At 34.3% G+C, this 27,767-nt stretch overlaps 1 protein-coding gene across 8 annotated transcripts in view; it reads left to right on the top strand.

Moving 5' to 3' along the window:
* BIRC6 (baculoviral IAP repeat containing 6) overlaps positions 1–27,767 on the top strand; it is a 180,431-nt gene that overhangs the window by 95,436 nt on the left and 57,228 nt on the right. For all 8 annotated transcript variants that reach the window (XR_008554114.1, XM_037528256.2, XM_037528253.2 and 5 more), the window contains 18 exons: positions 204–320; positions 2,289–2,443; positions 2,824–2,950; positions 3,297–3,407; positions 4,809–4,942; positions 6,037–6,164; positions 7,816–8,378; positions 9,498–9,673; positions 10,834–10,930; positions 11,071–11,265; positions 12,283–12,483; positions 15,184–15,463; positions 16,638–16,894; positions 17,133–17,241; positions 20,509–20,730; positions 21,800–22,580; positions 23,589–23,732; positions 24,732–24,861. Coding sequence is in view for 7 of the 8 variants with exons in the window: in XM_037528256.2 (XP_037384153.1) it covers positions 204–320; positions 2,289–2,443; positions 2,824–2,950; positions 3,297–3,407; positions 4,809–4,942; positions 6,037–6,164; positions 7,816–8,378; positions 9,498–9,673; positions 10,834–10,930; positions 11,071–11,265; positions 12,283–12,483; positions 15,184–15,463; positions 16,638–16,894; positions 17,133–17,241; positions 20,509–20,730; positions 21,800–22,580; positions 23,589–23,732; positions 24,732–24,861 (3,927 nt within the window). In the remaining variant the exon portion in view is untranslated. The remainder of the gene's footprint in view (positions 1–203; positions 321–2,288; positions 2,444–2,823; positions 2,951–3,296; positions 3,408–4,808; positions 4,943–6,036; positions 6,165–7,815; positions 8,379–9,497; positions 9,674–10,833; positions 10,931–11,070; positions 11,266–12,282; positions 12,484–15,183; positions 15,464–16,637; positions 16,895–17,132; positions 17,242–20,508; positions 20,731–21,799; positions 22,581–23,588; positions 23,733–24,731; positions 24,862–27,767) is intronic.

The raw sequence follows: 27,767 nt of genomic DNA, 5'->3' as shown, positions 1-27,767 counted from the left end.
CTCAGTATAAACCATTGTTCATATCTAAACTCCTTTGTACTGATGCTATCACTTGCATTGACTGATACCCCATGCTACACTGCACTTCCATGAGGACATTCTCTTCATCTAGGTTTAGATGTCACAGTATTTTATTTTAGGCAATGGGACACATGTTACAATTATCAAATAGCTCTTTTCCCCCTTTCAATTGGTTTTTATAGCCTTAGATGCTCGTCTGGAAGTTGGACTTGAGCAGCAAGCAGAACTTATGTTGAAAATGATGTCTACCTTGGAAGCAGATTCTATTCTACAGGCATTAACAAATACTTCTCCTACATGTGAGTAAAATTATCGTCCTTAAGAGTATCGATATGAGTGATATGAGTGATTTGTCTCTTGATTAATTTCAGGTATAGTTATCAAGGATCTGTTTTTAAATTTTATGTCTGGTGTGAATCTAAGTGAGCTAAATACATAGTACCTCTCCCTTGCTAAGTTACTGACAAGTTGAAAAATAGGACCAAAGATTAACAGATCAGGAGATTAAAGGGGAAATAAAGTACCTCTATGTAATGATCTTAAATACAATTTTTTGTTCTTGTGGTATTGTGAAGTTGATGAAAGTTCTAGGGAACCTTGCCTAGGTAGCTGCCAGGGAGTTTATTGCATCGTATCCTAATTAATAAAGTGGAATTTTTAATAGCATCTTTATCATCCTAAAAGACTTGGAAAATATATGTTAGTGTGACAACAAAATGGACCTAATTGAACTGCAGAATTGAAAGAATTTACTATCTAATTATCTACAACAAAGAAAGGCAAAAGCTGTATAGCAAGGATAGGTAGTTTTAGACTTTCTGGCCCTGTGGTTTTGCTGCAACTCTGACTGTATAGCAGTAAAGCAACTATAGAGAATGCAAAGTAATGAGTATGATGTTAAAGTGTCAGGCCATCTGCTGCTAAACTGACTGTCAGGCCATGGATTTACTGTCTATTGATATACTCTGCTAGTCTTGGGTCATCTCCTTCTGTCACATGAGTATGGTTTAGATAGCAGCCTTTCTCTCAAAGACACAGATTGAGGAGCTTATTTTTTCTAAATATACACATTGCTTCACCTTCTCTGGGCCTGGTGAATAAAGGGGTAAAACTCCACATATAAATGGATCTGTGCAGGTTGTTTGAGGGTCAGCTGTAATTAGAACCTAAGAAGAGTGTTATGTCCTCCTATGAAGGAGAGTTTACATTAGAAAAATCCATCTTTTTAGATTTTCATGTTAAATAGACTTCTTTCAGTTTGCAGTTCTCAATTTCTTGCCTTAGGAGGTATTGAAAAGGGAGAAAAGCTGTAGAATTGTTTAGTTTTCTATAATCTTTAGTATTATACATTGATACTGTTGTGATGATTATTAATGTGGGGATCTCTTTTGTTAGGTCAGCCATTTGATGGCTACAGACAACTAAATTCTGCCTAAAATAGCCTTTTGAAAAAATCATTGCATGTAGAATTTATTTAGGTGTTGATTCTTTTTTTGATGGAGTTCTCATATTTCAGTGTCAATAATTTCTCAGCCTTAATTACATATTAGTTTTTCTTTTTTAATGTGAAGGTAACACTTGTTTACAACACTATACACAATTCAGAAATACAGGATCCGACATCATCAGATGTACATCACAATACCATACTATCCCTTTTCGTCATTGGAAATTTTTTGTTTTATCCAATTTATTAAAAGATCCTCCTCTAATTTGTATCTGCTTCTCTTAAGTCTATCTTTTGTTCTGCATGAGCTGTGTCTCTCCTTTAATATAACATTATTAATATATGAAAAACTTGTCTTAGAGTTCTTAACTTCTCTGACCCCCATGACTATGTACTTATTTAATTAGTTTGGTATGTGATCTGGTCATCAGAATATTTTAAAGGTTCCTAGGTTAGTTTATTTTGTAGTGAAAGAAAGAATCAGTATACTAGGATCTAGATAATTCTAAAATTACCTTTTTGCGAATTACTTAGGATTCTTCTTTCTCTCCTTTTTCTCATAAATTTGGAAAAAATTGCTAGAGATTAAGGTTCTTTTCTTTGGCATTCAAGCCTGGTATTTGGGAGCTTCTCTCTTTAGTGATTGTCTTTTTAGTTTAAAATAATGCTGTAAAAACAAATTTCAAGTAACTAATAATGGACCATTCTTAATATAGTTTTAATTGAAAGAAAAAAGGCTGTTCAGTTACATATACTTATTACTAGTTAATCTTTCTCCTGATATTTTGTGTATAAAATGATAATTGTGTTTACTTTTCAGTATCACAGTCTCCCACTGGGACAGATGACTCACTTCTAGGGGGTTTACAAGCAGCAAACCAATCCAACCAACTTATTATACAGTTATCATCTGTCCCAATGTTAAATGTTTGTTTCAACAAACTTTTTTCCATGCTTCAAGTCCATCATGTTCAGGTATGACTTCAGGAGATGATTTTTTCATTATACTCAGATGGAAAAAAATAGAATATACTTTGATAACCACAACTCCTCAGTGAAAGTTGATTTGTAATTTTTTGATTTTAAGCTTTGCTACTTTAATTACAATGATAGCATATTTGTACTTGTATTTAAAGACTTGGATTAAATTTTTACTTTTGAAAAGCATTTATATTAGGTGAATTTTAATTCAGTTAAAATTTATTTTATCAAGAATTTTAAGACATGTTAGCTGAAGTAACAAAAGAAAGTATGTAACAGAAAACTTACTCTTAAGATTCATACATAACATTTTAATTTAAGTGGTACTTAATATCGGCAAAATTTTTTTCCTATTAATTTTCATTCTTTTCCAGTTGGAATCACTTCTCCAGTTGTGGCTCACATTGAGTCTGAATTCTAGCTCATCTGGAAACAAAGAGAATGGGGCAGACATTTTTTTATATAATGCTAATCGAATACCTGTCATTTCATTAAATCAAGGTAATATTTATTAGAAGGCAAATTGTTAACGTAGCATAAATAATAAATTAGAAAGGTAATAATTATGGTAATAAGTGCTTTATAATTAAGGTTATAGAGTTTTATTGCAATTTTTTATTCACTGACAAATAGGATGAAAGAGAACAGAAAACTTATTCTGTGGTCTGTATTTTCATATGCCTATATGCAAAAAGCAGTCATTTTTTAAAGAATATTTTAAGAGCACAGTCTGAAAATTGTCACTTTGTTTTTAATGTTTAGTAAACAATGTCATTTTGTTTTTAATCCTTAGTAAACATTTGTTTATTCTGAGTAAAAACATTTTCCCTTTTTCTTTTTCTCATAGCATCAATAACTAGCTTTCTCACAGTGCTAGCTTGGTATCCAAATACTTTGCTCCGGACATGGTGCCTTGTGCTTCATAGTCTAACACTCATGACAAACATGCAGCTTAATTGTAAGTTCAAAATTTCATTCCTATAAATCTATTTGTCCCTTTAAACCTGTGTTATATACTTTATCTTTCTATCAGGTTCGTAAAAAAGATTTTTCCCACATGTGATGTGGTTATGAAAATGATTGAATGATTGAATGATTGAATTCCTTATTTAAATATGACTTTTCTGAATATCTAATCCTTTGTGCGTTTTTACTTTGATAATGTAAATATTCTCAGATACCTATCATTCCATGTTCAAATCATATTTTCCACTCAAATTAATCTTATTAAAATGTTAAGATAATAATTGCTTACAGTAGAGTAGCAGTGAATAAATTTACTGTTAATCAGTGTTTTACATTGGTTTGTTATTCTTTTTAAGATGCCTTTGCAGTAAAAATGACTTGTTCATTGTAGTGTTAATGAACATATCACTAGATTCTTGGATTTTTGTTTCCCATAACTAAAAGATATATTCACTGAGCAGAATTGCTTTATTTTTTTCAGATTCTAATTTCCTCATTCTACACCCCCCTTTATTTTTATTTTAATTAAAGGTAGTAAATTCAGAACCTTCTTAGACCTAAACATTTAGTGCTTTTTTATTATTTTTATGGTTCCTAAACTTAGCAAGATATTCTACAGTACTTGTTGCTTTTCACATTTATTCATGGACTTCTGATGATTGTTGTGAGATAGGGATGAAATATTCATTTTTTTCTGTGGATTATGACAACAGGTGGTAGATTTCATCCCCATTCCATTTGGGCTAATTTTGTTAAATAGAGAGCTCTGTTACATTGATAAGTATAGTAATTTAAATTACTAACATTAAGATAAGTTTTTTATTTGAAATTTATTTCACAAAAATGGGATCAAAAGTACCACTGTTTGATACGTAAGATATATTTACCTAAGGTTAGTTTCTTCAGCTAGAAACTGGTGTCATTGGCCTGTGTATCAATTAACAGTGTACGTTGTTTTTCCAATTAATAATGTGAGAATGAATAATTGAATATTCATGAATTTATCTTAGAAACCTGGGTTAAAATTTACCAGTAATGTAGATGTCTGATTATTTTTGGAAGGGAGAGATAATTACTTAGACTAGTCTCACCAGAAAGACAGTAAACATTTTTATTTCTTTTCCATTTGACTGTATACTAATTAAGATGCCTATTAAACTATGTATTTTTCACAGTTGCATTAGGAGAGGGTTAGGAGGAGACCTGTGCTAGATCAGTATAAAAAAATGAGTCTCAGTCAGTACAGTGGAGATTTGGAATCTTTTAATAAACTAACTCCCAGGAGTAAGTAGTTTTCCTTGAAACTAAAAAATGTTTTAAATACTGTATTCCCACTCACCCAGGTTCCACTTGCTGAGAGCTTTATTTATTTTATTTTTTTAAATTTTTATAGCAGGTTCCAGCAGTGCCATTGGAACTCAGGAGAGTACTGCCCATCTATTGGTTTCAGATCCAAACCTGATTCATGTGTTAGTGAAGTTTCTTTCTGGTACCAGTCCACATGGAACAAATCAACACAGTCCACAGGTAATATGACTTTGAAAACTAAAACTTGTGATAGACCAAGACTATTCAATAAATGTTAATCTTTAAAAAAAAGCTTAATGTACTAAATATATAAAATTTTCTTTGCTAAATTATTAAATGATAACCTGTGTATCATTGGAATAAAATGTTTTGAATGCTATGTAATAATAACTATACTGAAACTGAATTCTAAAAGGTAGTAAGTTTCTTTTGGATTTTCTTGTAGATAATATACTTATGGTATATTTAGGTAACTTAAACATTCTGAATAAAAACTAAAAGTCAGGGAAACAATTCAATAAATTTGGAATTAAAGTAGTTAAAACCAGGTTAATAAAATACCGTGTTTCATGACTTCTACAATCAAGGTTGACAGTTCACCTAACTGATCATTTTATATTATTAAATATTTTGTTTGGCAAAAAATAACAAGAATTACACTGCATTTTGTTTTTCTAAAACCCTGCAGAGTTTTATTGTCAGTTTAGGATCAAATGAAATAATACGTTGAAGGGTTAACAAACTTTTTAAACATAACCTAAGTTATGTGAGTCTCAGTTATTCTTTCATTAATGAGATAGAAATTTGGAAAAGTACTTCAGTATGAATTGGTACAGTTTTTTTTTTTTTTTTAAAGCTCTCTCTCTCCATCCCTCATTTACTTTAGTACTGCTCTTCTACTCTTCAGAAGTATTGATTTTGTTTTGGATCTCGTAATCTGTCTCAGTCTGACTACTTTTGTTCTGTAATGGAAGAGTTAATAATTAGGTTGTCTGAAAATCAATGAAAAGTTTTCTGTATTTGAAAGTAAATCTTTCTATATTTACTTCAGACAAATTTCTTTTGGTATTAATTTTAATAGACCTAATTAAGATGTTATAAACCATAATTGAAAATTAATTTTCAACATAAAGCAAATATATCAACACCTAAGAAATTTATTGGTTTCCCATCACTGTAATGTTTTGTTTTTTGGATGAAAAGTTCTAACAGTATCATGCTTGGCTTAAATAACACTTGTTATTTTTTTAAATGAAAAAAATCTGTGAGTGGTATCAGTAAACAATTTTCAGTGAAGTTTTATTTCTCTTCAGGTTGGTCCAACAGCCACACAAGCTATGCAAGAATTTCTTACCCGATTACAAGTGCATCTTTCTTCAACCTGTCCTCAGATATTCAGTGAATTTTTGCTCAAACTAATTCATATACTGTCAACAGAAAGGTAAATTTGAATGTATGCATAAACATTCCTAATGTAGAAGTAGTATGTAATCTTTCAAATAAACTATTTTTTACATTTTTTTGAAATTTATATAAGAACAAATAAGCAATGGGATAGTAGAATTTTTTTTTTTTTAAGATTTATTTATGATTACAAGAACTGGGATACATGCTAGAGGTGTGCAGCTGGAGGTATGGTGTATAGCTTAGGTGAGAGGATCCACCAGAGACAGAGTGGGGAACAGATCAGGCAGATAGATACTGCTAAGGGGAGCAGCAGGCGAGTCAGGTGAGATTTGCTGCACCATGTGGGTAGCTACCTGGCTGGGGATTGAACTCATGCTGCAGAGGTTGCGGACAGCTTCACAGCGCTACGCTCAACCCCTTGCGCCACCCGGTAGGCCCATGATAGTAAAAATTATGGATTTTTTAAATTTCCTGATGTTTTGCATTTCATTATGTCTCTCCCAGACCCCTGAACTCTCTGTATTATAAAAAGAATAAAGTATATCAGATCTCAGCTTGCTGTTAGTGGTTTTATAGATTAGTTATTATGAACCTTTTATGTAGAATTTACCTTGAAACTGTTTAAATTGTTCTGAAATATAGATAGAATTACAACTACCATTAGTGCTAATGCTATTTGAGGCCTCTTTTCCCTAAAACCTAACCCATGATGTTTTAGTCCCACCCCGGTTCTCTGGTTATGACACCAACTGGTGTCGTACAGTTAAATCCTATTCTCACACTTTCTATAGTTAGTATTAGACTCATGGGTTTATGTGCTCAGTATCACAAAGCTGCCCTCACTTCAGGAGGCATTTTCTAAGTCCTCGGTTTGCAGATAATCCACGCTTGTGCCCAACTTGGTTAATAATTTGTAATAAATTGGTTACTCATTTGTAGTCAAGTATGTAACTCAGGGGTAGCCAAATGGAATTAATTTATAGGACAAGGTATATAGTGGTGATGGTGATGGTGATGGTGAGGGAGAGGGTATCTGTGGACACATTTTAATGCCAAGAGTTTTATGTTATCACCCTTGGAAACCTAGCATCTAGCAATTTGTTATATATTTTAGGTGAATTGTTAGCATGTTTGTGTTACCTGCATCTTTTCTTCCCCAGTTCTACCACAGGAAAGCCAGTCCTTGCTTACATTCCATCTCCTTGAACATACTGTCTTGTCTGAATGTCAGCTCAATAATGGGTTCAGGAAGGTGACAGCTTTATATAGTTAATTTGGGTTTTTAATGTTAGTTGGGGGATGATCTTTCTACTTTTATGTATTTTAGGCAGAACAGAACTTGAAGTCATTCAGTTTTGATGCATAAGAATTGTTGATTGGATCCTAATTTTTGAAAATGAAAATCAGTGAAATTTGAAGATGTGGCAAACCAGAGGTCATTCTATTATGAGGAGTGCCTTGTGATATTGAAATATTTTTGTAGATTCAGAGTCATCTCTTTGATTTACCTGTCACTTTGTTTTTTATTTGGAAGGGAAGTAATTTTTGATTTTGTACAAAATGGAGGCATAATAAGGATTCAGGAAGAAATGAAGACCATTTGCTACAAGATGAAATAGTGAATAACAAGAGCTAATAGTGTTTAGTTTATGATTTTCTCTCTCTTTTTTTTTTTCTTTCTGCAGGGGTGCTTTCCAGACTGGCCAAGGACCTCTTGATGCCCAAGTAAAGCTCTTAGAATTCACCCTAGAGCAGAATTTTGAAGTTGTTTCAGTTAGTACGATTTCTGCAGTGATAGAATCTGTCACCTTTTTAGTGCACCACTATATTACTTGCTCAGACAAAGTCATGTCTCGAAGTGGATCAGATAGCTCAGTGGGTGCTCGAGCATGTTTTGGGGGACTCTTTGCCAACCTCATTCGTCCAGGTGATGCAAAGGCTGTTTGTGGTGAAATGACAAGAGATCAACTCATGTTTGATTTGTTAAAACTGGTCAACATTTTAGTACAGTTGCCTCTTTCAGGCAATAGAGAATATAGTGCAAGAGTGTCTGCGACCACCAATACAACAGACAGTGTTTCAGATGAAGAAAAAGTCTCAGGGGGCAAAGATGTTAATGGAAGCAGTAGTAGTGTTCAAGGATCGCCTGCATATGTTGCTGACTTGGTATTAGCCAACCAACAGATTATGAGCCAGATTTTGTCTGCTCTGGGCCTGTGTAACAGCAGTGCCATGGCAATGATAATCGGTAGGTATTGAGAAGGTTAATATTTTACTTGCTTTTGATGCTTTGGTACTTTGTCATTTTTCTTCAGCAATGTATAGATTTATTTTCTGTTTACCTTAGTGTAAAGCTACTTTATTATAAACTTAGCAAGAATGAATTTGAGTTTGAAAGTTTTTACATGGCTACTTCAACCAATATTGAAATTGAAAAAAGAAATTTTGCATGATTTTTAAAAAAATGTTGTCTTTTTAAAATAATTGAACTCCAAGTTGTGACAAAATCTATTCCTGATATATTTTTGTTTGTTGCTATTTCTCTGTATAAAGGGGAAAAGTCATTATTTTGGTGGGGGGGAGATCTTAGGGTGTTCTGAAGTATAATTACAGAATAGCACTAATTTTTCTTTTCCTTCTTGATATGTAGTCTGATATTCCTTAATTACATAACAGAGTGACTTCTTTTAATTGCTAGCAGCAATAAAGGTATATATCATGTAAGAAAAGTACTTATAAAACATGTTCTACTGAATGTTATGATAAATTTTTAATTTCTAGGTATTCTGTAGAACAGTGTTTCCCCAGTATTTGTTAGAAGAGTGTTCCTACAAAAACTTTCAAAGGCCGAAATGTTGTAAAGCAAGGAAGCAGTTGCCATGTATTTATATGGAAAATTTTTGAGCTTTCCTGCACCCACAAAATAACCTACCATATCATATCAAATATCACATAAATCCTAAAATAACACTGACATATATTAAGAGTAGGAGTAATAAGTACATAGCCTGTAAAGTAGTGCCCAAGAAAGGAGCTTGGTGTTGCCACTCTGACTGTTCAGAGTTCACACAGCCACTGTAACAGCTGCTGGATAACAAGCACTAAATGCTGTTTTTGCTTTAAAGGTGAATACCATTTACAGATTTCTTTTTGTTAGCAAAAACAGGTGCTAATGCAGATCTGTTCATAAAAGTGAAGTGGTGCAACATGGGATTTTGAAAAGCCCCGGTTACCTGTATAGCTAGTGTCAGTAACTTCTGTATTGTTTAGTGATTTGGGGGGGAGAAATGGCTCTTAAGCCTCTTAATTTTAATAATGTCTTTCAATTCTACACTTTAAAAATATGCAATCTTTTTATTTAAACAAGGGGCAAGTGGATTACATCTCACTAAACATGAAAACTTTCATGGTGGACTAGATGCAATATCAGTTGGGGATGGATTGTTTACCATACTGACAACCCTTAGTAAAAAATCTTCTACAGTCCACATGATGCTCCAGCCAATTTTAACCTACATGGCCTGTGGATATATGGGTAGACAAGTAAGTACAAACCAGCAACAACTGCAATAATTTTAACTAGTTTCTGGCACTTGAGTAGAAAATTATATTCATATTAAATGTTATAAAATGAACAGCACCAGCAGATTAAAACCATAGATTATTAATGGAAGTTGGAGAGTAAGTTTCCTTGAAGTGATGCTGTCCAAATCATTGCAGTGAAATAAGGATAAAATATTTTAATATTTTAGATTTTTTCCCTGAGAAATAGGTATTTTCTTTTTTATAAAAATACAGTAGTTTTTCTAAAAATAAAATTGTTGAATAAAAAAATATTCTCCATTGATACTACTTTTGATAACATATTTTTTCAAGCTAATGTTTTCTTTCCGTGAAAGGGATTAGATAACTAAAAGAAAAATAAGTTAGATTATTATTACTTTTCATATTTTCTTTTTGAAAATGTATGGAAATCTGTTATTTTAACATCTAGTCCATTTATAATTTTTTTAAAAAGACTTATTTATGCATACAAGAACTGGGGTACAGGCCAGAGGCATAGGGGGTGAGAGGATTCATCAGAGACAGAGTGGGGTACAGAACAGGCAGATTGACTGAAATACACTTCTGAGGGGAGCAGCGGGCGAGTCAGGAGAGGTCTGCTGCACCACGTGGGTTGTTCCCTGGCCAGGGATCGAACTCTTGTGCTGCAGTGGCTGCGGATTGCTTCATAGGTTGCGTCTTAATCCCTTGTGCCACCAGGGAGGCCCCCATTTATCACTTTTTATATGTAGATCATAAAACGTAATTTCTGAAGGAACCTTTTTCTTAAATATTTGTTGCATGTATGTATTCATTAGAAGATACAGTTTGAAATGGATCAGTTTTTAAATGAGATTACAGTCTAATGGAAAACAAAAAAATGTATATTAAGGTAGAAAATGATAGTAGGTAAAGGTAGCTTCTTTAAAAATTACTCTGATTTCAGAGAAGTCACTTAACTTTCTGACTCAGGTTAGAGTTTTTATGTATTTTGACATGTGTTTTGTATTTAGTGATTTATTATAATAAGCCTGTTATTTTTTAACAGTTCACTGTAATAGACTGTAGACTGTTACATTCAACAAGAAATTTAGTTGTCCCAAGTCATAGGAAATACTGACTGTTATATAATTAAAATGTATATGTATATATTTTTTTAGGGCTCTCTTGCTACTTGCCAGTTGTCTGAACCCTTACTGTGGTTTATTTTGAGAGTACTGGATACTAGTGACGCCTTGAAAGCATTCCATGATATGGGTAAGATAAAATTCCAAATCAGTCATTTAATTGTAATCATTTGATAGTGTGTTCATTTTGTACTCAGTTTTATAATTTAAAAATTCATTATGTCTAACTATTTAAAAATGATTTTCATTTCATATTCTTTGTAAATTTAGGTGGTGTTCAGCTTATTTGCAACAACATGGTTACTAGTACAAGGGCTATTGTAAACACTGCAAGAAGTATGGTATCAACTATTATGAAATTTCTGGACTCTGGTCCAAATAAAGCTGTTGACAGCACTTTGAAAACAAGAATACTAGCTTCTGAGCCTGACAATGCAGAAGGGATCCATAACTTTGCTCCCCTGGGTAAGAGCCATTAAGTATGAATTTATATAGTATGAATTTATATAGTTTATTAGTATGAAACAAAAATAATTGTCAAAAGCAGTTGATCACGTTATGTTTTAATTACAAACAACTTTAAAAGTAAACATTCTGATCAGAAACAAGTTTTTAGTAGTTCTTTTGAAGTCAAGTTTATCTTAATTTTTGAGTTTAAATAGAAACTTTTTTTTAAGATTTATTTATTTATGCATACAAGAACTGGGGTACAGGCAAGAAGTGTGGGGGGTGAGAGGATTCACCAGAGACAGAGTGGGCTACAAAACAGGTGGTTTGACTGAAATACACTGTTGAGGGGAGCACTGGGCAAGTAAGGAGAGGTCTGCTGCGCCATGTGAGTATCTCCCTGGCTGGGGATTAAACTCGTGATGCAGTGGCTGTTGACAGCTTCATGGGTTGTGTCTTAACCCCTTGTGCCACCAGGGAGGCCCTTAAATAGAAACACTTTATGAAAATGATAAAATAGGAAATTCTTAAGGCAATTTTTACTGTAAATGTCAATCAGTTTTAAAGGACTTTTTCCTTATTTTTGAATGGTATTTTCTCCTTAGGAAACTTCAGATTTAGATATGTACTTTTTTTTCCAGTCTACATAATTTCTTTTTGTATTTTTTCCTATTTCTAACTCATGAACATTGACAACTTAGAATAAAGATGATTATTGTTAAGTTGATGGATGAATTAGACATTGTTTTTTACTTAAATTATCTGAGAATTGTGTTAGATTTGTTTTTTACTACTTTAATATTCATTTGTCATGAGTATAAAGATATTAGGCAGCAGTTAATAATAATGAACTTGTCACCATGTCTCTTAATTGGATGTCCTGATTTATAAATATTGTGACAAACATGTTGTGCTTGCTGAGTACTTTCATAACACCAGATGTTACACTTTTACTTAAGTTTTCTAGTTTAATTATGGTTTGAATAGTTTTGATGGTTTATGGGGTTTTTATTTTATTTAAAATATCTTTTATAGGTACAATCACATCTAGCAGTCCTACTGCTCAACCAGCAGAGGTGCTTTTACAGGCTACTCCACCCCATAGAAGAGCTCGCTCTGCTGCTTGGTCCTACATCTTTTTGCCAGAAGAGGCTTGGTGTGACCTTACCATACATCTTCCAGCAGCAGTGCTTCTTAAAGAGATTCATATCCAACCTCACCTTGCATCTCTTGCTAGTAAGTAATATTTTTGTAAAGAAGCATCATGAAAATAAACTGTAGTATGGAATCACTTAAAAATCAGAAAAATACGTGGCAAGTGGCAATATACTTAGATACAATTCCAGATTACTGAATTTTGAATAGTTTTTAATATAATATTTAATATTGACCAGATCATTTCTCATCAAATAAATTAATATGGCTATACCTTCAAACAAAGAGAATGTTTGATGAAACCCAAACAGATATATTCTAGTTATATATTACTCTGCCTTTTCTTTTTCCCCTGCATTTATTAAGTCATAGGATTAAGTCCAAATGAGTTTGTTTACACACTTACAGATAACAGTATTAGTTTTATTAACCCACTCCTTAGTCCTCACCCATAGTAACATAGCTACATCTGTAAAGAATTTTTTATTGTGATATTTTGAGTAATTTGTGATATTTTGAACATTTCAGTGTAATTTTTAAATTTTGTAATATTTTGGTGTCATTTGTTTGATGCTTTCTAGTTGAATAAAATATGAAAGAATTTTTTTTAAAGATTTATTTATTTATGCATATAAGAGCTAGGCTGCAGGCCAGAGATGTGGGGGTATGAGAGGATTCACCAGAGACACAGTGGGAAGAGAACAGGCAGGCTGACTGAAATACACTGCTGAGGGGAGCAGTGGGCGAGACAGAAGAGGTTCCTCCCTGGCTGGCCGGGGATCAAACTCACGCTGCCAAGGCTGTGGATTGCTTCATAGTGTGGTGCTTTAACCCCTTGCGCCACCAGGGAGGCCCCTGAAAGAATTCTTTATAGAAGTATTTATGAAGAAATATTAAAATGCAACTTTGCATTTTTGATGTTCCCTGAAGTTCTTTTGAGTATAAATACACTTTTTACAGAATTGTTGAAATTGTTGTGTTATTGTTATCAAATGTCATTAATTAGATGAAGACGTGTGGGAAATTTTGTAGCTCCCTGCCATATTTAGAAGAATAAATTTTTTCACTTATTTCTAAGATTATACTATTACACTTTAATGTAGTTATGAAATCCACACTTTTAAGATAAAAACAGATATAATGGAAGAAGGTAAATCCAGTTGCATCCAATATAAGTTGGGCTCTAAAAGAAGGAAGAAATTTTATTTGGATGAAGAATAAATTGTCCATATCAATGCCAACTTTGAAGTGTGATTGAATTTAAATGCACATGGAATTGAGAACAATGTTAGAAAGGAGAATTCTGCTCATTTAAAAAATAATAATGGGGGGCGTGCAATTGTATGGGGAATATAACCAAAATGAAAATGCATACATTGTGCAAAGATGAAAAAAGATGTAAGAATTATATAAAAAAATATTTAAATAAAAAAATAATTAAATGTTTCTGTAGTGTACAATGTGCTTATTCATAAGACATTTTGGTTTTATTACTGGATTAGAGTAGAAATTGAAGAAAATCTTGTCTTCCAATGGAAAAACATAGTTTTTAGAATTACACATGAACTGAATATAAAATATACCACTTGTTCATGTGTGAATTTGGATTAATTTCTGTAACTACATACTTGTGTAAGAAAATTATATTTATCTCAAGGCTATGAAGAAAAAAGTTAAGAATTGATGTAACTTGTCAAGTTCAGTGTAAATCTGTAATGTAATTGGCATACAATAAAGGTCTTCACTGTCTCATTTAAGATTTGAAATTAAAAACAAAAGTTAACGATCACTTTAGTTGACAGATATATTTGATTATGTTGGCTTCCATGTTTTACAATATACTAGAAAATAATTTTTCATAGCAGATTGAACATTTCTTTTACTATATTGGGCCTCTTTGAATTGTGTGTGTGTGTGTGTGTGTGTGTGTGTGTGTGTGTGTGTGTGTGTGTGACCCTCACCGGTGGCCGGGGAATGAACTGGCGCTTGCAGAGGCTGCGCACAGCCTCACAGCCCAGTGCTCAACCACTGTGCCACCAGGGGAGGCCCAGGGCCTCTTTGAATTTTAACAGGAAATGATTTTTTTTAAAGTCTGGTGTTTGGTAAAATTTTGAAAGGGAAACAAATTAGAGGCTAAAGCAATTTAACTCTTCAAAATCAGTGCAATATAGCAGTGGTTAAACAATTACTTGATGGGAAGGCACCTTTAAAAAAAAAATTACATTCTCTTCCAAATTATTTTGAACAGTAAATCATACACATTAATGAAATTATAATTCTGTATTATTGGTGATCATTCTGGGTATATTTAGGAAAAAAATATCGTTATTGCCTGTTTTGCTCTTCCCCCTGGGATAATCAAATCAAGTACATGTAGGGGGGTGGGAGGTGGAGAGGGGAGGGATTGGGGTCAAAATAAGGGGGTTGCAATTGTCTGGGGAATATAAAAATAAAATTTATTTAAAAAAAATCAAGTACATGTAGATTTCAAATCTTTAGTATAATTTTTTTGGGGGGGTAAATGTTACAGATTTTTTAAGTGCAGTTTTTATTTTTATTGTGAATTTCATATTTCTTTCAGAATATAACTCCAAAATCAGTTATGGTGACAGTGATGGAATATGATTTGGTATTTTGATTTAATTTTATAATTATATATAACTTAATATATTTATGTAAATAAATATAACTGGAAGCTGCTATTTTACTCAGATTGCTACTAAACTATGACATCTAGTTCACTTATTATTTTAGTAATTGTTGAATTACCTCTTTCTACAGCCTGCCCATCCTCAGTGTCTGTTGAAGTCAGTGCAGATGGGGTAAATATGCTACCTTTGTCTACTCCTGTTGTCACAAGTGGTCTGACCTACATAAAAATTCAGCTTGTCAAAGCTGAAGTAGCTTCTGCTGTCTGCCTTAGACTCCATCGTCCACGAGATGCCAGCACATTAGGCCTTTCACAGATTAAATTACTGGGCCTCACTGCTTTTGGTACTACTTCTTCAGCAACAGTTAATAATCCTTTCCTTCCATCTGAAGATCAGGTATCCAAAACAAGGTACGTGTTCTTGTTCTTAAAAAAAGCTTGCTGTGAAATTATTTTGTGGTTTCTTTCTCTCTAGATTTTAGGAAGTTCTTTTTTCCATAGATATGGATACTATATCATAATATATTTGGATATTTTAGAGAAAATGATTTTGTAGAAGCAGAATCCTGAGGCTGGTTTATATTGGATTTCATTGTGAATGATATTTGATGGGGTCCATGGTGTGGTATATTTTGGTGTGAGTTCACCTTCTTTGGGTTGCAGTCTAATGTAAGAATTTCTGAATGTTACAAATAATTCTAGATCATACAGTAGTCCATATTTCCAGAAACTTAATCTTATATGGTAATTCCTAAATTCTAGCCAGCAGAAGAGTTAGATTTAAAACAGAAAAACTGTCCAAACAATGATTTAAATTTATCCATGAGTTTGTTTTTATGGTTTAAAATTTTACAGACTGATTTTACTAAAATTTTTGAAGCAAATTTTACAATTTCTTTTATTCTTAAGTTGCCATGAATTTATGGTTTTTTAAACCATAAATTGGATTCTATGCAGCTCATAATCCATAATCTGGATTCTATGCAGCTCATATTTGAACATTCATATATATACATACACACACACACACACACATATATATATACTTCCTGGCCAATATAAATACAAAGCAAGCACACAGTTCTTAAATGTTGTTAGCACTTAAATATTTTTGTTATGTTATGGGGAATGTGTTTAATTCTTTCATGATATTATAATCTAAAACTTATTTTTCTAAGATTTATATTTATTTATTTATGCATTCAAGATTTGGAGTGTAGACCAGAGCTGGGGGGGGAGGGGCAGGGGGTGGTGAGAGGAATTCACCAGAGACAGGGGGGAGCAGAACAGGAAGAGCTTCTGAAAAACATTGCTGACAGGAGCAGCAGGCAAGACAGGGGAGGTCTGCTGTGCCATGTGGGTCAGCAGGGGATCGAACTCATGCTGCAGTGACTGGTAATAGCTTTATAGTGCTGAGACTTAACCTCTTTTGCCACCAGAGAGGCCCCTAAAACATTATTTTAACATTAATTGGTACTGTTTATGAGAAACAATATGATAATCTTGAGGAAATTTTGTCTTTCTCCTGAAATAATGTGAGCAACTTAAATTTACCATGTAAGCCTTTTTCTGTTGTGTATTTCAGCATTGGATGGTTACGGTTATTACATCATTGCCTTACTCACATAAGTGATCTGGAAGGAATGATGGCGAGCGCAGCCGCACCTACTGCTAATCTGCTACAGACTTGTGCTGCCTTATTGATGTCTCCATACTGTGGAATGCATTCCCCTAATATTGAGGTTGTCCTTGTAAAGATAGGACTGCAGTCCACTAGAATTGGCCTGAAGCTTATAGACATTCTTCTGAGAAACTGTGCAGCATCAGGCAGTGATCCTGCAGGTGACAATTAACTTTGCTATTTAATTTGTACTTATCTGCAAAGGACTTGTGAGTTGAATTTTGTGCTTTTTCTGATTAATTCTGTTTCTGAAATTAATAGTTACGCCATCATTACTTTTAGTTTGTTGTGATTTTAGAAAGAGTTACTTTTAATGAATAATTTAAAATTAAATTGAGTATCTCTTCCTTTCCTGTTTGCTTATTTAGCAAATTTTTGTTTTAATTTTTCTGTTGCAAGATTTGAATAGCCCTTTACTTTTCGGAAGACTGAATGGACTCTCTTCTGACTCTACAATAGATATTCTTTACCAGCTTGGAACAACTCAGGATCCTGGAACAAAAGACAGGTATATGATAATGTCATTTTTCACTTAAGAACATACATGTAACATAATCACACAATGGTGAAAGTTATTTGTAACACATTATCCTAATTTCATACAAGAAAGATGTTTTATACTGTACATTTTACCTGTTTGGTTTCTATAGTGCAACTGTAGAGATTTCATGAGCATTAGACATAAATATACATGTATTTGGATTGTTTTAAACTCGGGATTCTTAGTCATTATAGCTTTTGTGGAGCAGAATGAAACAAAACATTGAATATATTTTTATTTCAACCAATTTGGGATGGGACCTTTATAAGTTGTTGCTGTCATAATCATACTATTTTGGGTAGTATATATTAAGCATGTATGGATTTAGGGATTTTGTGCCCATATTAGGTAGTGTTGTGTATATATATGTGTTATTATTTTGATCATTAAAATTTGAATTTTGATTCTTTGTTATTATTGGTTGTTTATAATATTGATTACTTTCCTTAGGTTCTCTACCTTCTGTCTTTTGCTTCCTAACGCAGTGTGAAATGCTATCATACGAAGTAAATATTTCAACATTTCACTGAAATAGTGATCTTCATTATATAAGTAATTTTAGATGAGTTTTACTAACAGCTCTTCCTGGTATCTTCTACCTCAGAATTGATAAGAACTCCAAATATTTTTGAAACATGTTTGTGTTGATAAATTTTTAAGAAACAGTTTTTTGTGTATCATCTGTATCAGAAGAACGTATTTATGGAGTGCTCTATAAATAGTATAAGTCATATCTTACGTTAGGGATTTTTCCTTAGGTGTTATCATTTAATATTTTGATTAATATTTTTAAAGTAAGATCTTTTTATTTTATTAATTTCTGATTTCATTATTGATTTTGGGGTGGGTACTTTGTCATTTTATAGGTTATTACTGAGTAAGTGCTGTATGGTGGCCCTGTGCTAGATATTAGAGAGGCCATGTTAACTGAGTCTGGCTTTGTGCCCTGAGGTTTGGAAGACAGAGCAGTATACCTCACAAGAGAAGATTTATAGAGGTCAATTTGAATGACCTGTGTATGGAAAAGAGTACCAGGCAGTGAAGGCATCTGGGGAATATTGTTACTTTATCACAATAGTATGCAACTTGAACACTACTTATTTGAGGCAAATTGCTTTCATATTATCTTGATTAAAATTCTTTATTTTATTTTTTTTTTAAAGATTTGGTTTTATTTTTAAGATTTATTTATTTATGCATACAAGAGCTGGGGCACAGGCCAGAGACGCGGGGGCGAGAGAACCCACCAGAGACAGAGCGGGGAACAGAACAGGCAGACTGACTGAAATACACCACTGAGGGGAGCAGCGGGCGAGACAGGAGAGGTCTGCCTTGTCATGTGGGTTTCTCCCTGGCCGGCGGGGGATCAAACTGGTGCTGCAGAAGCTGTGAACTGCTTCACAGTGCGGTGATTAACCCCCTGCGCCACCAGGGAGGCCCTTGATTAAAATTCTTTAAATGAGGGCCTCCCTGGTGACACACGGGTTAAAGTCTCAGCACTAATAAGCTGTCAGCAGCCACTGCAGCATGAGTTCGATCCCCAGCAAGAGAGCTGACCCACATGGTGCAGCAGACCTCTCCTATCTTGCCCACTGCTCCCCTCAGCAGTGTATTTCAGTAGATCTGCTTTTTCTACTTTCCACTCTGTCTCTGATAAATCCTCTCACCCCTGCACCTCTGGCCTGCACCCCAGATCTTGTATGCAGAAATAAAAAAAAATAATTCTTTAAATGATATTAACAAGTAAATTTATTTTTAGCATGGTAACTCCAAATATTAAATAGGTCAATTTTTTTATTAAACTTTTTTGTTTATATAATCTGTATAATAATTGTATTTATAGTTGATTGAAATTTTTTTGACAAATACGAGTTTGTACAAAATTTAAATAATAATAGCTAAGTTAAAAGACATAAAAATTAGTGTCAGATTTTTCTCCCTCAGGTTTCTTTAAATATCTTACGATTATTCATAATAAATTAAAAATCAAAATCAAGAGGCTTCTATAATCAGAGACATTCTGCAGGAGAGGAGGAGGGCAAAGGATCAAAACGGGGGTGGGAAGAGCACAAGGGACTATGGTGATGGGACATGGGTGAATTAGTGGTGGGAATTCCATGGGGACTTACACCTGAGAGGAGAAAGCACACATTGTACAAGAACGATGTAAAATATATATAAAATTAAAAAAAAAAAAACCATTATTTGATATATAATAGTTTTATTTTTTGGCATAAGAAGAAAGTTAAATTTGATAAAATTTCTTACTGTAAATAATACTTTTTAAAACATAAATGTTTCAGAACTGACATTAATTCTATTATTGCTTGCGAAGGGCAGAGAAAATATTACTTTGCCCCTAATTACCTCACTTCCTTTTTTTGGTATGTCCTTTACCTTCTTTGCTCTGACTTTTATTCATTGCATATTTTGAAATTCAAGGATGTTATCTTTAAGGATGTTATCTTTTTATCTTCAGCATAAAGACAGGGATTAAGTAGTAGTATGTGTCTTCATATCCCCATTTCTTTTATCCTGAGGCAAAGCATCTTGTTATCCAAACTATAAATTTGAAGTGAACAAAAATTTCAATGTGATTTTAAAGAACTTTACAGAAAAGCTTCTGTTTTCTGCTTTTTTATATAAATGTGAAAGCGTTATTCCTTTAAAAGCCTTTTGCTCTCAGTTAGTGGTACCTAGCTTCAGGGGATTGAGAATAGGGTGGCAATAGTTGGGGTAATATTCTATTTTCAAAGTGAAAGAGGGTGGGTAGCTGCTAACCAATGTCTAATGGTTGGAGCAAGAGATGTCAGGCTTTATTGCATGACATTGTATACAGTAAAGAATTAGCCCATCACTATCTTAGATTGTGTGGATTTGTTGGGAGTGCAACTTTAGATGAGAAAGTGAGTTTGGTAAGGTGTATCCTCTACAATTTTAGGTATTTCTGTATTTAATTTTAAGTGAAGTAAGAATCAGTATGTATTTGATGAATTATAATTGTATTATATCAAACATTTTCACTGGTTACCATTGGTGAAGTTATTAGAGAGCTACAGTTCCTATTTCCTTGTTTGTTTAATGCCTTTCCTCTCCAATTTTAGATTTTAATTTCAAGGATATTAAGCATATTATTCTCATTAATAACAGTACTTACATGCATTGATGACATTTATCCATATTACATGTCAGATATGGTTTAATTGGTTATTTGACGTCATTTTCTTTTTTAAGAATTCAGGCCTTGTTAAAATGGGTCAGTGATTCAGCAAGAGTGGCTGCAATGAAGAGAAGTGGCAGGATGAGCTACATGTGCCCTAACTCCTCAACAATAGAGTACGGTCTTCTGATGCCATCGCCTTCTCATTTGCACTGTGTGGCAGCAATTCTGTGGCATAGTTATGAGCTGCTTGTAGAGTATGATTTGCCAGCACTGCTGGACCGAGAACTCTTTGAGTAAGTATGATATGTGAAATCCTCTCTGCCACCACCCTTCCCCCCACCGCCCCCACACTAGATCGCTTTAGGTTTTTGTTTGATGAAAAACTATTTTATATATTTAGTGGATAAAAACAATATCCTGACAGTAGTAGTTAAGTGTTATATAAGCTATAGCCTTGACATGAGATACCACGCAAATTTAATTAATATTCATGTTTTAAGAAAATATGTTAGTTTCATTGCATGCCTTTCTCATCTAAAATTGCTATGTTTGACATGTACTTCAACAGTTCATGGTGTTTATTCTTGTGCAAATTTGGCCACCTATTCTTTTATCTTTACTCTACCATATAGAGGTAAAGTTATAGCTAGAGATTTTGAAAACTTTCTACTTTAGACAGTATTTGCCATTAATTGTTCTTACTACTTTCTAGATAGCTGTTACAGTCGCTGTTTTGACAAGCAGTCTCTTTTAACCCACATTTCTTCACCATATCCATCTAAGGCTTTGTTGAAATTACTGTCAGATAACAGCTAAGTCTTTAGCAGAATATTGTATTTATTTCTGAAGATATCCATGGGTTATTAAAGGTTGGCTTCTTATACTCTATTCTGTCAATTTTCCTATTTGAACCTATTGGGTAGTGTAATTCAAGATAAATTGGTGGAAGTCACTTAAAGTTTTTGATTTGCAAGCATGAATTTAAGCCATGTCCAATTTAAATCTTAACGTTGCTTTGTTACAAGTTTCTATTTGTTTCTTTAGTGGCTTCTTTTGGGGTCCCATAGAATGGTAGAATCATTTTAATATAGATTTCTTGGCTGTTGGTACTCATTTGCTCTAATTTGTAATCTATCTAAATACTTAACGTATATAGTAAGTTTTCCTGAAATCTCATATCATAATACTTAAGGTCAAATAAACTGTTCTCACCATTGTTTGGATTGATCTGTTAGAGACAGTTGAAACAGTGATAGCTTTCTTTAATATATATAATATGTAATAATAATATAATACTACATATAGTAGCAATATATTATGTATATGTATCTATAGTTAACTTTTTATCTTTTATTTCTCCAGGTTACTTTTTAATTGGTCCATGTCTCTTCCTTGCAACATGGTTTTGAAGAAAGCTGTTGACAGTCTACTTTGCTCAATGTGTCATATACACCCAAATTATTTTTCTTTGCTCATGGGCTGGATGGGAATTACTCCTCCTCCTGTGCAGTGTCATCACAGACTGTCCATGACAGATGATAGCAAAAAGCAAGATCTTAGTGCGTCTTTAACAGATGACTCTAAAAATGCACAAGCACCTCTGGCATTAACTGAATCACATTTGGCAACACTTGCTTCTTCTTCGCAATCTCCAGAAGCTATCAAACAATTATTGGACTCAGGTTTGCCTTCTCTTCTTGTGAGAAGCCTGGCTAGTTTCTGCTTTAGCCACATTTCTTACTCAGAAAACATTGCTCAGTCAATAGATATTTCCCAGGACAAACTCAGGCGGCATCATGTTCCACAGCAGTGTAATAAGATGCCTATTACTGCAGACCTTGTTGCTCCTATTCTTAGGTTTTTGACAGAAGTTGGCAATAGCCATATTATGAAAGACTGGCTTGGTGGGTCTGAAGTCAATCCACTCTGGACAGCACTTCTCTTTTTACTATGTCACTCTGGTTCCACTTCTGGAGGACATATTTTAGGTGCCCAACAGACCAGTGCAAGATCGACTTCTCTTTCTTCAGCTGCTACAACAGGGTTGACTACTCAACAGAGGACAGCAATTGAGAATGCAACTGTTGCGTTTTTTTTGCAGTGCATTTCATGCCATCCTAATAATCAAAAACTGATGGCACAGGTGAGTGAAAAAACCTGCTTATGTTTTAGGTGTCATTTTAATTTAATATAATGTCATATAGTACTGATGAGATTAGCTGTGAAGTTATATACAAAGACTTAAGAAATGGTCAACGTTGGGTTTGGGTACATTTAAGGATCTGAATTTAAATCATAATTAGGGTACTAATATCTTCTCTTTTCCCTCACATTGTCACATAAATCATTCTTTCTTTGTTGATGAGATTACAAATGCATGGAAAGTACCTCTAGTTCATTCATTCTTATTTTCATTCCCCCAAATCAAAAAAACAAGCCTAGAGGAACACTTAAGCTCATCTTCAGTGAAGCACTGCCTTTTTTTGTGACCAGATTGTTACAACCTTTGGTTCACTTCTAAAGAAGTGGACATTAGGATAAGAGAATGAACGACAAATCACATTAAATATGTTGAAGATGATTTTAGTATATTAACTACATGGGGCAAAAAATTTGAAAGGTAGAATTATTGCAAGACTAATCCTAGTTGTTTTCTCCCCAGCCCCCTTCAGATTCTTATTCTTGCTAGCTACTGTGCTCTTCGTTAAGTTGTTTTAATTACAAAATTAGAATAGCAATCTAAAAGGTTTTTTTTTTTTTTTTTGAGAGGATTAATTAGCATAGAACCTGTCTGGGACATTGTAGATACAAATAAATAACCAACTTCACCAGCTTCTTTTTTTAAACCCTCATGTAGTAGTGCTTACTCAGGTCAAACTTTACAATTATCTAGAGGATAGATAACAAAATTGCCAAAAAATATGGAATGATTTTACTTTGTAGAGAAGAGCAAAATACTTTGCTGCCTGAAGGATTTATTGGGAAACTGAAGTCAAATGCCTAAAATTACCAATTTGTTGGAGCCATGATATGGGTATTTAAAAGTTTGTTTTGTGCTTCCAGGTAGCTTGAAATTTTATGTCCTGTATTTTAAAATGCAAAGCTTTAAATAAATCATGCATTTAATTTTAAAAATCTCTTGCCTTGCCAGGTTCTCTGTGAACTATTTCAGACATCTCCTCAAAGAGGGAACCTTCCAACATCAGGGAATATTTCAGGATTTATCCGGAGATTATTTTTGCAGTTGATGCTTGAGGATGAGAAAGTAACAATGTTCCTTCAGTCTCCCTGTCCAGTGAGTATTTAATAGTTACTTTAAATCTTTTTTTTTTTAAGATTGATTTATTTGTGCATTCAGGAGCTGGGGTACAGGCCAGAGGTGCGGAGGTTGAGGGGGTGAGAGGATTCACCAGAGACAGAGTGGGGAACAGAACAGGGAGACTGACTGAAATACACTGCTGAGGGGAGCAGCAGGCGAGATGGGAAAGGTCTACTGTGCCATGTTGGTTAGCTCCCTAGCTGTCCCGGGATCTGAACTTGTGCTGCAGAGGCTGCGATAGCTTCACAGTGCTGCGCTTAACAGCAACCAGGGAGGCCCAGTTACATTAAATCTTAATGAGTATCTGTCCAGATGTTTTATAATTCCAAATTAGAAGTTGTGGCTATCTTTGTTCTGATTTCTAATAAGCAAACTGAAACTAGAACAACTTTGTACTTACTAATAGGGCTTAAAAATCACAGGTTAATGGGGCCTCCCCGGTGGTGCAGCGGGTTGAGCGTAGTGCTTTGCAGCTGTCCACAGACTCTGTAGCGCGGGTTCGATTCCCGGCCGGCCAGGGAGATTCCCCCATGGCATAGCAGACCTCTCCTGTTACGTCCGCTGCTTCCCTCAGCACTGTATTTTGGTCGTCTGCCTGTTCTGCTCCCTGCTCTATCTCTGGTGAATCCTCTCACCCTCCCTCGCCTCTGGCCTATACCCCAGCCTTGTATAAAAATAAATAAATCTTAAAAAAAAATCACAGGTAACTTTGTTTGCCTAGAATTACCTATTTATACCTTACTATCAGTAGTGTAATTTGATTTGGGGCAGGGAAAGTGACAATATTAGGTACAATATTAGTAACATAAAAATTCACCAACAAATCACATGGCAAATAAATGCGCCACTAAGGAAATAGATAAAATAAATCCTTTATATTTTGGGCGCATTACAGAATTTTCTTATTTCATGCTTTTGAAATTGTTTCATATGTATTTCCAAAAATCACTTACTGATTTCTTGATTAATTTTCAGCTCTACAAAGGTAGAATTAATGCTACTAGTCATGTCATCCAGCATCCGATGTATGGAGCAGGTCACAAGTTTCGTACACTACATTTGCCAGTTTCAACAACATTATCGGAAGTTCTCGATAGGGTTTCAGGCAAGTCAGATTTATGACTTTATTTTGCTGTATTCACTTAATGACTCTTGATATAATAATTTGAAAATATTGTCATAATTTGATGCATTTGTAGAAGCTAATGAAATGGACAAAATATATGAATATAAATATGTTCAAGTAACTGTAGTTTTTTTTGGTGTGATGTATGTTATGTGTACTAATGACAGTATGGGCAGTTGGAAGTATAAGCAAGTTGTGGGAAGCCATTGATGGAATTCTCTCACCATAGAGTAGCTAGCTGTTTTATTGCAGGGTATTAAGTTAGGTGACACAATAAACAAATATGACAAACCTCTATCTAGGCTCACAAAGAAAAAAGGGAAAAAACTCAAATAGAATTAAAAGTGAAAGAGAAGTTCTGTAGACATCTTAGAAACTCAGAGGATCATAAGAGACTACAATGAACATTGTATATTAGTAAGTTGTGTAATCTGGAAGAAAGGTATAAATTCTTAGAAACATATAATTATCCGAGAACGAATTAGGAAATTAGAAAGCCAGAACTGACCAATTAAAAGCAAGGAAATTGAAAAAATACAGGAAAGTCTACCCAAAAATCCCACAAAGATCTAGGACCAGATTTTTCACTCATTAGTTCTACCAAAACTTTAAAGATCTACCTATCCTCAAATTCTTCCCCCAAATTAGGAAAGAGTAAATGCTTCCAAAACATCTTACAAGGCCAACATTGCCCTGATATTAATCAGAGACAGCGTGTGCGTGCGTGCAGGCATGCGCACGCTCTCATACACAGACACACACCCCCCCCAGCTACAAATCAACTTCCCTTATGATCATAGATGCCAGAAATCCTCAACAAAATCTTAGCCAACCGAATACAAGCATAAAAGGAATTATATGCCATGATCAAGTAGAATTTGTTGCAGGGACATGATTGTTCAGCATCTGAAATCAATATCATTCACCACATCAGCAAAAGGAAAGTTGAAAATCATACGATCATATCAATAGGTGCCGAGAAAGTATTTGATAGTATTTTATATCTATCTATGATAAAGTCCCTCAGAAAAATGCAGCAAGATGGAACATACTTCAACACAATGAAGGCCATATGTGGCATTATCATTGTTGAAAAATGGAAAGCTTTTCACTAAGATCTGGCCGAAGACAAGGATCTCCACTCTCAGCCCTACTATTTAGAATTGAAAGGCCTAGCTAGAGCAGTTTGACAAGAGAAGGATATAAAAGGAATCCAAATAGGGAAATAAGTAAAACTGTTATTATTTGCAGGTGGCATACTATACATAGAAAACCTTAACAGGTCCACTAAGAAACTAATTGAAACAATAAATTAGTTTACTAACATGGCAGGTTATAAATCAATTTATAAAACTCAGTTGTATTCCTTGATGTAAACAATAAGCTAGAAGAAGAAATCAAGCAAACAAATTAATTTACAAGTGCATCAAAGAGAATTAAATATGTAGAGTAAACTTAACAAAGCAGGTAAAGGACCACTACAATGAAATATATAACACTTAGTTAACAGAAATAGAAGACACACAAAAAAATAGAAAGATACTCTCTGCTCATGAATGGGGAGAATTAGCATTATTAAAATGGCCACCAGTCTCAAAAAAGTTGATTCAAAATGAATAAAAGACTTGGATGTAAGAGCTGAAACCATAAAAATCACAGATGAAATCATAGACAGAACACCATATAACGTGGGCTTCAGTGATATCTGTGGATTCATCTCAAAAAAGAAACGAAACCAGAAACAAAAGAGAATATAAATAATTGGAACTACATTGAACTAAAAGGCTTTTGCAAAGTAAAAGAAATGGCTACTAAAATACACCATACTGAATGGGAGAAAATATTGGTACCAAACATCTGACAAGGGCCTGATATCCAAGATCCAAAGAATTCATACAACTCAATAAAAAGAAAACACCCCAATCAAAAGATGGGCAGAAGAGCTAAGTAGACACTTCTCCAAAGAAGACATGCAGATGGCCAACAGACACGTGGAAAATGGTGGTCATCACATATATCGGAAGTATACATCCCAAATGACAATGAGACATCTTAAACCTGAGAACCATTTCAGTAAGACCAGAAACAATAAATGCTGGTGAGGCTATAGATAAAAAGAACCCTTTGGTACACTATTGGTAGAAATGGAGACTAGTCCAGTCCCCATGGAAAACAGTATGGTGTTTTCTCAGACTATTAAAAATAGATCAACCTGGGCCTCCCCGGTGGCGCAGTGGTTGAGCGCTGGGTTGCGAGGCTGCCCGCGGCCTCTGCTGCGCCGGTTCGATCCCTGGCTGCTCCCCGGCCACCGGAGGAGGGTCCCACATGGCGCGCAGACCTCTCCTGCCGCCCGCTGCTCCCCTCAGCAGTGTACTTCGGTCCTTCTGCCTGCTCTGCTCCCCACTCTGGCTCTGGTGAATTCTCTCACCCTCCCGCGCTTCTGACTGTACCCAGTGCATGTACAAACAAACAAACAAATAAATAAATAAAAATACATGCCTCTAAAAAAAAATAGATCAACCTATTATCTGATCCACTAGTTCCATTTCTAAGTATCTACCTGAAGAATTAAAAAACACTAATTAGAAGGAATATATGTACTACCATGGATTCCTTGATGGTTAAATCAGGTCATTAGACAGTCACACATTTATATTATGGTTTTTATTTATCTTTTTTTAAAACCAATTTTTTTAAAAAAAGGATTTATTTTTATTTCTCTAAACATACAAGAACTGGGGTGTAGGCCAGAGGTGTGTGTGGGGGCGGTGGTGGTGAAAGAATTCACCAGAGATAGAGTGGGAAGCAGAACAGGCAGATTGATTGAAATAAATGGCTGAGGGGAACAGCGGGCGAGACCGGAGAGGTCTGCTGTGCCATGTGGG

This window comes from Talpa occidentalis, unplaced genomic scaffold (assembly GCF_014898055.3).
Source record: "Talpa occidentalis isolate TD23 unplaced genomic scaffold, MPIMG_talOcc4v2.1 talOcc4.5, whole genome shotgun sequence".
Lineage (NCBI taxonomy): Eukaryota > Metazoa > Chordata > Mammalia > Eulipotyphla > Talpidae > Talpa > Talpa occidentalis.
This window is presented reverse-complemented; position numbering and strand designations above follow the sequence as displayed.